The sequence below is a fragment of the Neoarius graeffei genome, chromosome 1, assembly GCF_027579695.1.
Source record: "Neoarius graeffei isolate fNeoGra1 chromosome 1, fNeoGra1.pri, whole genome shotgun sequence".
NCBI lineage: Eukaryota > Metazoa > Chordata > Actinopteri > Siluriformes > Ariidae > Neoarius > Neoarius graeffei.
Genome location: NC_083569.1, coordinates 127,863,383 through 127,878,826, shown reverse-complemented (window position 1 = coordinate 127,878,826; position 15,444 = coordinate 127,863,383). Strand labels below are relative to the sequence as shown.

At 40.4% G+C, this 15,444-nt stretch overlaps 1 protein-coding gene across 1 annotated transcript in view; it reads right to left on the bottom strand.

Annotated features, from left to right (window-relative positions):
• The window catches only part of LOC132883341 (deoxynucleoside triphosphate triphosphohydrolase SAMHD1-like), a 32,756-nt gene extending 17,512 nt beyond the window's left edge, over positions 1–15,244 (bottom strand). Inside the window, exons 1-6 of the mRNA XM_060916834.1 lie at positions 15,037–15,244; positions 14,365–14,396; positions 8,334–8,494; positions 7,887–8,002; positions 7,445–7,515; positions 2,578–2,703 (exon numbers count right to left, since the gene is read on the bottom strand). Of these exons, the coding sequence (XP_060772817.1) occupies positions 2,578–2,703; positions 7,445–7,515; positions 7,887–8,002; positions 8,334–8,494; positions 14,365–14,396; positions 15,037–15,079 (549 nt within the window). The 5' untranslated portion in view covers positions 15,080–15,244. The remainder of the gene's footprint in view (positions 1–2,577; positions 2,704–7,444; positions 7,516–7,886; positions 8,003–8,333; positions 8,495–14,364; positions 14,397–15,036) is intronic.
• Between the last annotated feature and the right edge of the window lie 200 nt (positions 15,245–15,444).

Below are 15,444 nucleotides of genomic sequence, written 5' to 3'. Positions count from 1 at the left end.
TATTCTGTAATTAAGCTCAAATTTAGTTAAAATGATATTTGGATATATAATTTAGTGATTGCCTATTATAGCATGATTATGATTACATTAGTATTGCATTTGTAGTATACCCCCCATTTTTTTGTCTTTTTGTTGCCCCTCCATTTTCCATATTATGTCTTTTTGTTGCCTGTTTGTGTTCATAACGTGTGTTATGATTTTCACTGCAGATGTGCTTGTGACTTCTTTTATGTTCATGCTGCAGTTACCAATATTCGTCTGTAGGTGGCAGTAAAGGACCATGGATTTGTTGTATCTAGCCTAGCCTAGTAGTAGTAGAAAGAGGTCTCTGTAAAACGGTGAATGCAGCAGACTCAGCAGCGGCTGTCACGCTGTTGATTCTGAAATGCAAGTCGCACATCTGCATGGCCATGCAGTAGCCTACATCTGACTACTTACATTCTGTTAAACCATTAGGTCTATAAATTTAACATTCATTCATCGAGGATATTATCTAACAGCAAGTTACATTGCTCCAGCATTCCTTTTCTCTGCAGCTATGCAGTAGCCTAGCTCTGATGCGTCCTGTCACGTTGCTAAACTTGCCTAAGGAGCCGCAGCAATAATTTTATGAGGGTTTCCATACATCAAAAGGATTTTGTTGAGTTTTTAAAGCTCGACGGAAACCCTGCACTTACATTCTTGATTTTGAAGAAGAATGAACGAATGTCTCGTTTCTTGGGAGGGGGGCCGTCGTCCATGATACTCAAGTCAGCATGCGAGTCGTAGGGCAAGCATGCATGGACATTAAAGTCCAGCTCAATTTGTAGGCTGAGGGAGAGTGGGGGGTGCGTGGGGTAGGTCAGGTGTGTACGTGTGAGATACGGGGGGTTGATGGGCGGGTAGTCACGGCTGCTGTGGGAAGTGTGCTGCTTTTACAGCAGATGGAGTGACAGCTGGGATAGCCAACCATGTAAGTTAGCAAGAAACAGGTAGCTAATCAGAGACTGATATCTATCTTAGAGGGGGGATTATTAGCAGTGCCATACATTTAACCCTTTGTGTGCCATATAATCATTGCTCAGGTTAGGACAGGGGTGTCCAAACTGATCCATAAAGGGCTGTGTGGCTGCAGGTTTTCATTCCAGCCATGCAGCAGCACACCTGACTTGGCTCATTCAATCAACTGAACTGTCTTCACACAGTCAAATACTTGCAGCCACACCCACCCTTGATTAAAGGGTGGGTGTGTCAGTTGATTGAATAAGCCAAATCGGGTGTGCTGCTGCATGGCTGGAATGAAAACCTGCAGCCACATGGCCCTTTATGGATCAGTTTGGACACCCCTGGGTTAGGACATCGGTTTTATTGATCGTGATTACACAGTAGCGGCTGAATATTGGTAGGGACACGTCCCTAGCGTCCCTACCCAAAATTATGCCCTAGGTCACATGTGTCTCCCCAAACCAGTGGACGTTCCAGCTTATAAAAACTCAACGTCGAATTTGAGGAAACACATTGCGGTCAGTAGGCTGTGTGCTTTTGGCTGTCTTCGTAGGCAGACGTTAGTCCTGTTGTAACATCATAAATAACTGTAAAATACATTGTTTTGTGAAAATGTATTGACGCACTGCGGCCTCAGACGGCAAGATAACGCGCACACACACACACACACACACACACACACACAGAGAACCAAGAAATAAAACTAAAAAACAAATCTTCTTAACAATCACTTTTTATTGATGTGAAACCAAAAAATGCTCATAAAAATAAGGTTGCTCGCCTAATGTCAGCTCCTCAATAGCGTTACAGTTGTACACGGCTCTGGTCAAAAACTGGGAATGGAAGACTGGTGAAAACTTACTAAATAACAAAACGCCTAACATATCGTTTGTGAAATCTCCATTTTTCAAGCTGCTGTATTTGTTGTGGATTAGAGGGATTTGTGAAGACTTTAGGTGTTTTTTTCTGTGAGATTTGTTTTATTATTTGTCTACAAGTGCTTGTTCACAAAAGGAAGGGCATTAGCTTGTTAGCTTGACCGCTTGCTAGCAATCCCCACCACCACCCAGCCAAGCTGGGCACTGGCAGCTACTTAGCAACCTTTCTGCTGGTTACTTCCACTTGCTAACTCCTCTGCGAGACGGAGCCAGTAAACAACTTTTTGGGAGATGAAAGGATTAACATCGTTGATCGCATCTTACAGGATTATTTCCAGTCTTTTTCGTACGAGGAGATATTACGTGTGATGTTCAGCTGCTGTTAAAGTTCATGGAGTGAACGTGCACACACACACACACACACACACAGTGTTATGGTTTATGTGCAGACTGCCTTGAGCTTCTTGTTATTGTTAATACACAGAAATACACACACAGTTTATGTGTGAAATATAGATGAAATCTCTGCCTGTTATGACGTCCTGATCAATAAACAAAGTTACTCAGCAGTTACTCAGTACTTGAGTAGTTTTTTCACTTAGTACTTTTTACTCTTACTCAAGTAATTAATTCGACAACTACTTTTTACTTGAGTAATATTATTCTAAAGTAACAATACTCTTACTTGAGTACAATTTTTGGCTACTCTACCCACCTTTGCTTGTGAGTCGTTGGAGTCAATTAGTGCTTTGATAAAGTTGAGTTCATCAGGAGTGAATTTATCTTCCAGTCCATTCGTCTTCACCAGGTGGTCAAACATCTCCACTGACGCAGTCTCATGCTGCAGGGAAACACAGGGGTAACACTGAACATAATAAACAAGCATTACATAGTACACATGCAGGTGGTTTCCGTGCTTTATAGGTTTTCTGACACAGGCTTCATCCAAATGATGTTTCACTGATGAAAAGAGAATAAAAACAATAGCTGCCTAGAAGGGCACTCAATAAAATGCACACTTCCACCAAACCACGTACTCGGATTTTCATCAAAATCTCATCAATTGTTCCTTGGCCCACCTTTCCTCAGAATTTCCTCAAAATCTGTTCACTACTTTTAGAGTTATGTTGGGCAGAAACAAACAAACAGAGGAGAAAACATAACCTCCAATGAAGTTGGTGGAGGTCATAATGCTGCAAAGCCCTATTTGTCTGACTCATCTGCCACATATATCAGCAAAAGGGCAGAGATTGTTACAAGTTTTTATCAAGATGGATATGAATAGTTTAGTTCATAAGTCATTCATATGAACATTTACACAAGAAGAGAAATCTTTGGAAATGATAACGCAGACACCCACATTTGGCTCCTGACTGGGTCTTACTGGGATTTATTTTTTTGTGTGTGTCCTTCCCTGATTCTTTTCAGTCCTATCATGTGACCCTTTTCCAGAAGAAAGCAAACTAGCTGTCAGAATCAAATCGGAGTGCAAAACTGAATCAAGCGGAATCAAATCAGTAAGCAGGTCGGGGTCAATCAATCGGCAAACAGAGTGGTAGAGAGCAGACTAAACAGTTAAACGGATAAACATAGCAAAGGTTCAGGAAACTAGAGGCAGGCAGGTGGGTGTGCAGGGCTCTGTATGACTGAATAAACAGAGAATGATACTTCACACTGAAGGTGTGTGAGAGGGGCTTAAAGCATATACACCAGGGGTGGGCAATTATTTTTTCCATGGGGCCACATGAGAAACAGAAAATTTTGTGGAGGGCCGGACCAAAAGGCTGAACTAAATTCTGCATAATATTAATTGTATTTCTTCATATAAAGCAGTAAATAACATTGTTTTTACAAGCTGCTAAGACTGGTAAGAGTATGGAAAAAACGAGGTTGCCTTATAAAAAATGTCATTTATTCAATCAAATTTCCCAAAACAATGGTTAACAAAATGTGAACGTTTGTACCATTTTTTCAGTCACATTCACCCCAAAACACAATAAAGACATCACAATATTGTCTTTCTACTCCAAATATCAAGCAAGATGCATCATATTATAATAATGATGCCCACATTTGTAGTCTAATCACCTCATTTGGTGTTTTTCAGTTTTTTATTTGTTCAGTGAGAGAAATCTCGTCTCTGCTGGTCTTTAACGAGTGCATCAGAGTCAGGTTGAATGTCTGAGGTGGAGATGCGAAGCACAGCTGACAGATGATCAGTCGATTCGGTGTAGGTATCAGATCTACAGATCGGCTCGGGCTCCGGCGCCTGCTGGTGACGTCACACTATGTGATTGGCTGGACCGATTGAAGGATGACGTACAAGTTTGTGGTTGGTCTGGACAAATTACGGAAGTAGTTATCGCGGGATTAGGTTTCGTGGGATTTCATGTCATGTTCATGTCGCGCGCATTGCGTTTTTGTTGAACACAACTTCAAAATAAAAGCAATGCACATTCAGTCCATGCACGAGGTAAAATTAGAAAATACGTTTATTTTGTAATTTCTAATTAACCTTACGCGGGCCGGTCAGAATGAACCAAAGGGCCGGATGCGGCCCGCGGGCCATAAAATGCCCAGGTCTGATATACACAGAACCATGGCCTCACTTTCGTTTATAAATGCCTTGTGACCTCAAGAATGGCATAGGAATAGTTTTAAGCATTAACAATAAATCTCATTTCATTGTCTGTAGCTGCTTTATCCTGTTCTACAGGGTCGCAGGCGAGCTGGATCCTATCCCAGCTGACTACGGGTGAAAGGCGGGGTTCACCCTGGACAAGTCGCCAGGTCATCACAGGGCTGACACATAGACACAGACAACCATTCACACTCACATTCACACCTACGCTCAATTTAGAGTCACCAGTTAACCTAACCTGCATGTCTTTGGACTGTGGGGGAAACCGGAGGAAACCCACACGGACACGGGGAGAACATGCAAACTCCACACAGAAAGGCCCTCACCGGCCACGGGGCTCGAACCCGGACCTTCTTGCTGTGAGGCGACAGTGCTAACCACTACACCACCGTGCAGCCCATATTGTGATTTTTATGATTAAAATGATTCATATAGGTAGCGATCTGAGTGAATGACCTTGACATCTGTGATGTCACAGCAGGAAGGCTATCGGTCTCGTCGCCATTTCTGCTATACTAAAACACAGAGCTGACTGCAACTCTGATCCTCCATTTTCAGCTAATTTATCGCCATGCCACGTAGATGTGTTTTTGGCCGGTGCAGCAACATGACAGAAGCTGGATTTGCGTTGCATTCATGGCACAAGAATGTTCAAACTGCAAAGATTTGGACGCGTTTTGCGAGAAGTTCATGGGCACATTGGGCGCCTACGAAGTGGTCTCTCCTCTGCTCTGCACATTTTACTGAAGACTCGTACGAGACCTCTGATTTGTTGAGGAGCATTGGCTATAAGCCCATCTTGAAAGAAGGTGCAGTACCAACAATTAAAGGAAAAGAAAACTACAAGAAAAGGGAAAGTAAGTTCAGTTGCACCAGTTCTCCCAGAGCATGAGCTGAGCAGTAATGGTGGAGTACTCAGTATGGAGAAAATAGAGAATGAGTGGTCCAGTCATCAGATTTCTCTGCTGGATATGCTTTTTCCCCCCGCTACATATGCTTGCCTCAGCAGCAATATCTCACTCTTGTGTGGATGAAGTGAATGAACAAAGAACTGAAAGTCAGATTGTTTCAAAACAATTGGCCACAAGCTCGACCTTCAAAAGCAAGAACATAGACGGGTAAGCCCCGACTCTCATTTGGTTACATAACAACAACAACAACAACAACAACACATTGTTTACCTGCATTTAGATTAATCCATGTAACTTGTATTGTGTGTTTAAGTTAGCGGTATAAGATTATTTAATTTGCTTCAGAATGTGATTGTCTCAGTTCATCTCATTATTTAATGAGCCTTTTACATTTTATCAGTGAAAATGCATGCATGTACATGTATGTTGCATAAGTTATAACACCCATCCTGTTTTAATGAGAGTCACATGAGACTGTCAGTTCAGTTCCATCCAATTCTCTAGACGGCTTTGTTCTCTGGCTTTATTTCGTAAGGTGGGGGCCTCTGTGGCCGACGTGTTACTATCAGATTCACTTTCCAATGGTTCGAACTGATACGGTTCTATGTGTATAGCAGTAGCATGTACACACACTCCAATTTCAGGACTATCGCAGTCAGATGTATTACTATCTGAGGAATCTGAAGAATCTCCAATAAATCAGAACGAAGAGGCCATTCCAACCGCTCTCACCTGCCAAGTCTGGCTTTGGTCTATAGCACCGGTTCCCGCTGTGACGTCACGCGCTCAGCGGGGCAGCTCGAATGTCAACTGCGGTTGATTTTAACTCTCAAAAATATATATTTTTATTCCCATTTATGCAGCATACAAGAGTCAAGGATGGAGATACTATCCACTCAGAAATGCATTTAAAAATAAAGGGTCTGCGTATCTCCTTTAAGTAGCACTGCTGATTCACAGTTAACAACAGTCAGCTGAACTTAAGAGGGAGACAGGGCGCTGTGAACTTTGGGCATTGTAGTCTTGGGAAGCCATGTTTGTAGTTCGGTTTGAGTTTTGACTCACAATGCCATTACTGAATCTAGCACGCATTTAATGACATGCACATGCCTGGTATATGTGAATGGACATGTGTTCTGCGTTTTCAGGCATGTTAGTGTGGACGGAGGTTGTTTATGATATGGAGCTAAACCACTTATCTAGATGGAGATGGTGTTTGTTTTAAAATGTTGTTTTAAAACTAAAACGTATGAATGTGGACATACCCTGATATAGGTAAATGTTAATTCCTTTTCTCAGATTGCACAAAAAGTAGTGCAGGGGACTGTGATAAATCCTAATGCAGATCCCACTGTTCTGATTGCATTAAAAAAGTAAACTTCTTTTGCTCAGATTTTATGCATATAGTGGTGTGTTCTTTATATGATGACAGTGTTCTTCAAAATTAGATTTTAAAAGTTGCAGTATATCACCTTGCTTACAGTATCGCAGTAAACTGAATCGTAACCCCTGTATGATGATACATTTAAAGGTGGTGGTCTAAATGCTCTTGAAAACTCCATCTCAGACACTTCTCCTGAAGTAAAATCTGGCAACCTCAGAGACATGAACTACATTCAACCACTCTAAATCCGAGGAACTTTCCACACATACGTATTGCTGTAAATTGATGTAACAAAATAGTGTGCATGTGTGAGTATGTTGGCTAGATAACCTTTCTGAGCAGAGATAAAGTCTGTTCCATTGGGAAGACGGAGCTGTATTTACGGGCTCCTGTTTTGGACCAAGGAGAATCGCCTGTTACTCCGTCCTGTAGCAAACATTTTCATGACTGTTCTTATTAACAGTCAGATCCATCGTCTGAGAGAAGCTGTTGCCATGGTTGCCCAAACTGACAGGCAGCATGTGTGGCTCACATTTTCTTGCTCCAAGAGCAAAATCTATCTTTAAAAACAGAGTTGTTTTTGTCTCTATCCTGAGAGGCAGGAATGATGCTGTGGTCAGCGTTTATGCACTGCTTCAGTTCTTACCTTCCATTCCAGGTCAGGACGGACCTTTTCTATAAACAAGTTGTCAAACAGATGAGAAAATGGGCCGTGACCTGTGGAAAATTATGAACAATTAAAAAAAAGTATTTCTTATTCTTGTTTTTCTGTGAAATTAATGATGTGTTCTTTAACATGAAGTACCGAAACTACAGCTCGTCCCTACACTATGAACTATATTCCTGAATTCTTATATTCTTACACTCGACTCTGAGATGTGCTTGAAATGAACAGTAATGTTTTACACTAAACAGACTCACTTTTTTCATGCTTTACTTACAGTATATTACAGACAGAAACAGAAGAGGAACACAAATGAGTTTGTCAATGTGAAAACACAACTGCACTAAAAGTGGCGCATTATGAAACATAAATATACTCTGTAGAAAAGAACAGAAAGAGAGAGAGAGAGTGTGTGTGTTTTCACCCAAGTCATGGCACAAGCCAGCGATTTGAACACACAGGATGTCTCTTTCGGTGATCTCTAGCTCTGGTTGTTTGTCCCTCAGAGATTTAAGGAGACAGCCTGCTAAATGCGCAACCCTGAAAAACACACAAGAGTCAACATTTTAATTTCATCAAATATATACAACTGTCTGACTTCTTTATCACATTTACTACTTTGTCTCATTTAGTCCCCACATCACGTGGGACATTATCACTCTCTCACTTCTTGTCTTAAATTCACTAATGAGGTAAATAACAAACAAACTAACAGTAGTAAACACCACAGGGGCGTGTCCCTGTTTCAATGATACAACACCTGATTCAGAGGGATTGATGTTATCTTGTGCATGTGTCCAGCATACAGTGAATTTATGAGTGAAGGAAAAACTACAGGTCACAGTAATATCATAGATTCACACACACACACCCTATGGAGTGTTCAAAGCGGTTGTGTGAAGCTCCAGGAAACACAAAGTATGTTCCTCCCAGCTGTTTAATGTATCGTAGTCTCTGGAACTGAGGAGTGTCGATGATCTTCACCAGCAGGGGGTGGAGCTCAATGTGACCATGGATCGGGTCATTAAACACCTGAGCAAGAGAACAGACATGATTATTATTATTATTATTATTATCTCGCCCAGGATGGAGTCCCCCAGGGGTCGAGGTTTCAGTCGGGTTTCTTTGTTTGTTAACGATATTACAGGAAAACGGCTGGACCAATCTTCATGAAACTTTCAGGATAGATGGGCATTGGTCTCAAATAGAACCTCCAACATTTTGGGGTGAAGATTTTTGTGGCTACTACTCCAAATGTATGGTAAGAATGTAGGAGTGTAACAATTGCGCACTGTGCATGCGCATCACCAGAACGGTGAATTGTGATATCGCGATATGAACAGTTGATCTTGTGTTATCATTGTATTGTAAGAATTTTTTTTAATTGAAACAAAAGAATACAATACAACGACAAACTCAGTACAATACATTTAACAATGCTATCAAAAACCAAAATCTCACCCCCTCTAATGAGTGGATTAAAGGTATGTAAGACAAAGAAAAATAAATAAAAGAAAACAAATATAACAAGAGCACATAACAGCACAACTGATATGACAATATAAGTGAACATAAGTTCTTAGCCTGGGCATTGTAATGAGACTATTCACGAGAAACTCAATGTTCTTATTTTTCAGAATCACACCCATCTGAATATTTTGGAAGGAAAAGAAATCTATACTTATGGATTTGGAAGATCTCCAATTGTGAAGGGATTTCCATAAGTTCTGAACTGCATCACAAGCATAAAACAGGTGTTCTGTCATTTCTATGTTTGCGGTACAAATATAACAATTTTTTACTTCTAATTGAAATTTTTTTATATAACTTCATTGGAGGGATATATATCGCTAATTGTTGTAAAATGTGTTTCTTTATATTTGGGGGGGATTTGAAATTTTAAGAAATTTGTTCTGATTGTTGAAATTTTAGATTTGTCATAATTTTGAAGACTAAGTGTGCTCCTTGTTATACCTGGAAATAGTGTGTTAACTAAATATTTTCTCAAAAACTTATTGTTGCACTTTTCGTTCACCAGGTCCACATCATCAATTTTAATATTGCGTAATCTCGGTGTCCGTATGTTTAATATATTATTTTTATTGATTGAATAAGGGCTATTGGAATGTTCTGTGTCACTTTCTTATAAGTCTTGATGGAGCAATCCATATCATATTTAGTATTAAATTCATTTAATTCAAGTATATTGCCATTTCCATCCATAATATATACAATAGACCATATCTGTTTTTCCATCCAGTCTTCCATAAATATAGATTTCCTCCTACTTAATATAGCTCTATTATTCCACAATGGCACATTATTAGGGCTGAAGTTATGTTTAAAGATCAACTTCCACTGTAACAATACCTGCTGATGAAAGGTGGAGAGTTTAATAGGCAATTTGGGTATTTCAAAATCACATGTTAATAGAAACTTAATACCTCTGACTTTACTAAATACAAGTGTAGGTACTGTAATGAGAACCATATCTTTTCACCATTTTTTTAAAAAGGATTGGTGCCATTTAATTTTTAAGGTTCCATTCATGATTTCAAAATCAATTGCCTTTATGCCCCTCCTCATAATTTTTTAGCAAGTCCCCCTTTCTGATGTAGTGATGTTCGTTTCGCCAAATGAAATTAAAGCTCATTCTAATAATTTCTTTAATGATCTTGGGAGGAATCTCTAGAGAGTATGCTGGATAAATTAGCCGAGATATAGATTCCATTTTAGTTAATATTGTCCTTCCAAACAATGTTAAATCTCTTTGCAACCAGTTACTTAGTATTTTTTTTACATTTATCGGCGTTATTTTGGATATTCTTTTTCCCACTTGTATCTGAGCATTTGGTGATCCAAATACCTCGGTATCTAATTTCTTTTTTGACTGGTAAATTATACCGTGAAGTCTCAGAGCAGTCATGTATAACTCATAAGTTCGCATTTGTCCAGATTCAAATGCAGACCTGAGGCTTGAGAGAAAAGCTCTATTGTTTCTAAGGCCAGTGGTATTTGTTCTTTATTTTTTAGGAAGACTGTTATATCATCAGTGAACTGACTTATGATTAATTTGTGGTTGTTTATGTCTAATCCTTCAATATTCGAATTTCTAACAATTATAGCTAATAATTCTGTGACCGCAATGAATAGAAGAGGTGAGATGCTGCATTCCTGTCTTATGGTGATGATACATGGGGCAACTTTTTGGGCAATGTTGCCGAGCAGTGTTGCTGGGCAATTGCGTTTTGACTCTTTTCTATTGAGATTGGGCAACATTGTTTCTTTCTGAATGGTTTTGATAATCTCTGGCAACTTTTTGAGATAAGCCAATCAGAATGCGAGTATCGAGTCATGTGACCTCCGGTGAGGTTCGGATCAGAAATTTCAAACAAATATGGCGGCCGCTCAGTGTCAGTGGAGTGAAGAGATGGAGAGACTCCTCATCTGTTTTTATGCCGGTAAGTTATTTTAATATTCTATATGGAGGAATTTACCTCACCAAAGCTCTAAAAAACAACAGACAGCTTGATTAAATGGTCACAGCAAAAATTAAGACATCGATTTTTTTTTTTTTTATTTAGCTAACTGTAAACTGCCATTGCTAACTGTTGTTGCCCATTGTTAGTTGCCCTGAAAAGTTGCCCTGTGTCTCACCTAGTTGCCCGTTGCCAGCAACATTGCTCGGCAACATTGCCCAAAAAGTTGCCCCGTGTATCATCACCATTATACCTCTTTCTACTTTGAATCTCCACCCACATTCTTTTTCACAGGTGCCAACATGGCAGCCATGAGGAGTTTTTGGTCTCCATTTTTAATCATTTTTATTGTATCAAGTTTGTATTTTATTTGCTTTTTATCACACAAGGAGTCTTCTCATGCTATTCTACTACCACTGTGGGATTACCAGAATACTCCATCACTTTATGAAGCCACTGTAGGTCATAAAGTGATTATTGAGTTTGGTCGGCTGTTTAAAGTCTCTTTGGTGAAGCATGGATTTCAAAGCCTTTCAAAATGGAATAAGCATGGGCAGACTGCGCTGTTGGTGGCGGGACATGATCCCCCTTTGGATGTAACTATTTATTTGGATGTGTCTACAAATCCTGGCCCAGACTTTTTGTCAGACCATGAGAACACTGCTCCTGAGGTAAAGATAAGTAATCAGTTGTCCTTGAAGAGTTAATCAGCGGTTTAAGATTGAAGCTATCATCACAAACAGAAATTAATTTAAGAAGACTAAAGATCCTTCGCTCCATTATTCAAATTTGCTATATGTTCCATTGACTGCACCTGACATTGTTCATGATAACAAAGCACGGTCAATGAGGTGTTGCATTTTAAATGCCCAGTCGCTTAGGAACAAAGGCCCTTACTTTGTTGACTATATTTCTGATACTCAAGTCGATATTGCAGTAATTACTGAAACCTGGCTGAAATCGGTTGATGCTAAAATTGATGCTACTCCATCTGGATACTGTCTTTTTGATTCTCCTCGCCCTGACAGGATCGGCGGAGGTACGGGAATTCTAGTGTGGGACTCATGAACTAGATCCTGAGATACTTAAACTCCTCCACTTGAGGCAGGACTTCTCCATCAACCTGGAGAGGGCAAGCCACCCTTTTCTGGTCGAGAACCATGGCCTCGGACTTGGAGGTGCTGATTCTCATCCCAGCCACTTCACACTCGACTGCAAACCACCCCAGTGCATGCTGAAGGTCCTGGTTTGAAGAAGCCAACAGGACAACATCATCCTCAAAAAGCAGAGATGAAATCCTGTGGTTCCCAAACAGGACTCCCTCTGGCCCCTAGCTGCACCTAGAAATTCTGTCCATAAAAATTATGAACAGAACCGGTGACAAAGGGCAGCCCTGCCGGAGTCCAACATGTACTGGGAACAGGTCTGACTTACTGCCGGTAATGCGAACCAGACTCCTGCTCCGTTCGTACAGGGACTGAACAGCCCTTAGCAAAGAGCCCCGAACCCCATACTCCCGAAGCATCCCCCACAGAATACCACATATTATATTAAGAGGTCAGCATCTCAATCCCAGGACCGACATGTAACTCAGAGGGACAGATTTGGGGGGGAGGGGGAGAGAAAAGAGAGAAAACACAGGTTGTTAGGTTTGCCCAATGTCACCTCAATAAGGAGGAACAGTATGTGTGTGTGTATATATATATATATATATATTGCACTGAGTACAAGCAAGGACTCTTGACTGTAGGTGTGAATGGTTGTTTGTCTCTGTGTGTCAGCCCTGCGATGATCTGGTGACTTGTCCAGGGTGTACCCCGCCTCTCACCCATAGTCAGCTTGGATAGGCTCCAGCCCACAATCTTCATCTCATCTTATTATCTCTAGCCACTTTATCCTGTTCTACAGGGTCGCAGACAAGCTGGAGCCTATCCCAGCTGACTACGGGCGAAAGGCGGGGTACACCCTGGACAAGTCACCAGGTCATCACAGGGCTGACACATAGACACAGACAACCATTCACACTCACATTCACACCTACGGTCAATTAAGAGCCACCAGTTAACCTAACCTGCATGTCTTTGGACTGTGGGGGAAACCGGAGCACCCGGAGGAAACCCACACGGACATGGGGAGAACATGCAAACTCTGCACAGAAAGGCCCTCGCCGGCCATGGGGCTCGAACTCGGACCTTGTTGCTGTGAGGCAACAGCGCTAACCACTACACCACCATGCAGCCCCGCCCACAATCCTGCACAGGATAAGCGATTACGGATAATGAATGGCTGGATGAAGCAATTTCATGACAGAGAAGTACCAAATGGTCAACTCTATGTCAGCATCGACCTTGCAAGGTTCAGAATGATTTTAACCAGTAGATGGTGCTTTGAGCCATTTTCAACCCATAAAATGCTGATTTTTATAAAATTGGTAATTTAGTCAAGATTAACAGCAGTATTGTAATATCCTTGTCATGAAGGGATACATGGACAATAGTGGAAAGTTTGAACTATTTACTGAACATATGCTGGCATCATTACATGAATCATAACACCAACAGGAACATACACACTACTTCCTCATTACATCCTTTTCAACCATACCATCACAAGCCTACATTGCCACCTACAGGGCATTTTTGAGATCACACTCCCATTTATGACAAACACTGATGTGTTTCATCACAATACAGTCATATCATTTAGTTTACAGTTCAAAAAACACATTTCGATGTGCAGCACCTCTTTAATATATTGCACTGATTTATTTATTTTCATTATTAACAGTGTGTGACTGTTAAATTAAGTGAAGTTTACTGTGTTCTTTATTGCACAAAAAATAGCATAAAATAGTAATGTCCTGAAACATTTATTTTTTTGCTTTAACGATGGAAAAGATGACGAGTCGTCTTAGTTCATTAGAAATTAAAATAAGACAGTAACAAGTCTGTGATCCACATTTTATCTCATACCAAACATGGATATGGGGGTGGAGCTATAAATAGGGCTGATCAGAGATTGGTCAAATACAGTGAGTGGAGAAATGTATTCATAATAACACTAGGGTTACATCGCACACTACATACAAAGTCGTCCACATACAGCATTAGTGTTCGCTATTAACACCAGCATCCTGTGTAAAACAGTGTCACCCCGCAACACCTATTTTAAAGAAACTCTGCCCACATTCACAGGTGCTGTTGTGTGATGGGAAACAGACACAGAATTTCAGACTGTATACAGATGGTTTTGGATCTGGATTAGTGTCTGTACCATAGCACAGTGACGAATGGAAAAGAAACGTACGTTACTTACAGTATATCAATCAGTCAGAACACAGTGAAGAGTGATGGTTCAAGATTTATGATTTAATAAAGACTTGTGTAGTTCTTGGTAGTTTAGAGCTGACTGTAGGATACACACCTTATATTCAGTTGGAAGCTGAGAAGATGTGCCTGAAAAAAAAATAAATTTGTGTTCAAATATTTTGGCTCCCTCTGGGCAGACATGACATTTCCCTTCCCTCAATCACCAAAGACATGAATGCATTATTGATATTTGTTGGTCTGATGATTTTGAGCAACTTGGCACGTAAATCTTGAATATCAATATAATTAGCCATTAATGTTTTAATTTGAACCATGGCTGGAAGGAAGGAAAGGGACATAAAAGATAAAGTCAGTTAGCGAGCATTTCGTAAGCAGTGATTTCAGCCTTTTTTTTCTTTGGCTGTATTTTCTTTATCGGTTTCTCTTCCTATAGACTTTGATCTTCATCATGATCCACCCATGGAACATTCTTAACCAGGATATTTTTTAGATCCCCTTCCTCCACCTCCATCAGGACTGCACTTCCCCATTCCTTTTTTCGCTGCTGCCCCACTCAGTAAAGATTCTAGACATGAATATATTCTAAAATTACTTCAGATATCCTGTCTGCTGAACTCAGAGGATGGACATTTACAAACAAGACCTGAACATTCTGTATTAGGAGATATGGTTATAAAAAGAATTATTAAAAATACATTGTTTCTTGACAGGATTTAGGTGTTTAATTGTTATGAATCAGTGCTGAGATCTAAACTCGGTGCTTTACCTTCCTGCTGATTGTTTAAGGCCTGGTCGTTTCCTTGCTCCATGCTCTGTTGGATTATCGTGGTGCTGAAATTCTGATTCTGGAGATCAGTATCAGGAGGTTACCCCTTACAGACTTTTAATTTTGCCAATAAAAAAGTGAAAGCTAAAAACTGGAGATGAAAGAGTAAAGTGTGGAAACAGTGATGCTTCGTAAGTGACTATCACTGGCTGTAACTCAGCTTTAATACCTCAACAGGGTGGAGCCAGTAGTAGTGTGTTGCTATAAGCAACATCAACAGTTTTACAGGGTGGCACACTTGAACTGGTATGGCGTGTCTGTGCACATACTGTATGATCACATAGACGTGATTGGTATCTCAGTGGTTATGACATCAGACTACTGATCACTGGTTGTGAGTTCAAATCC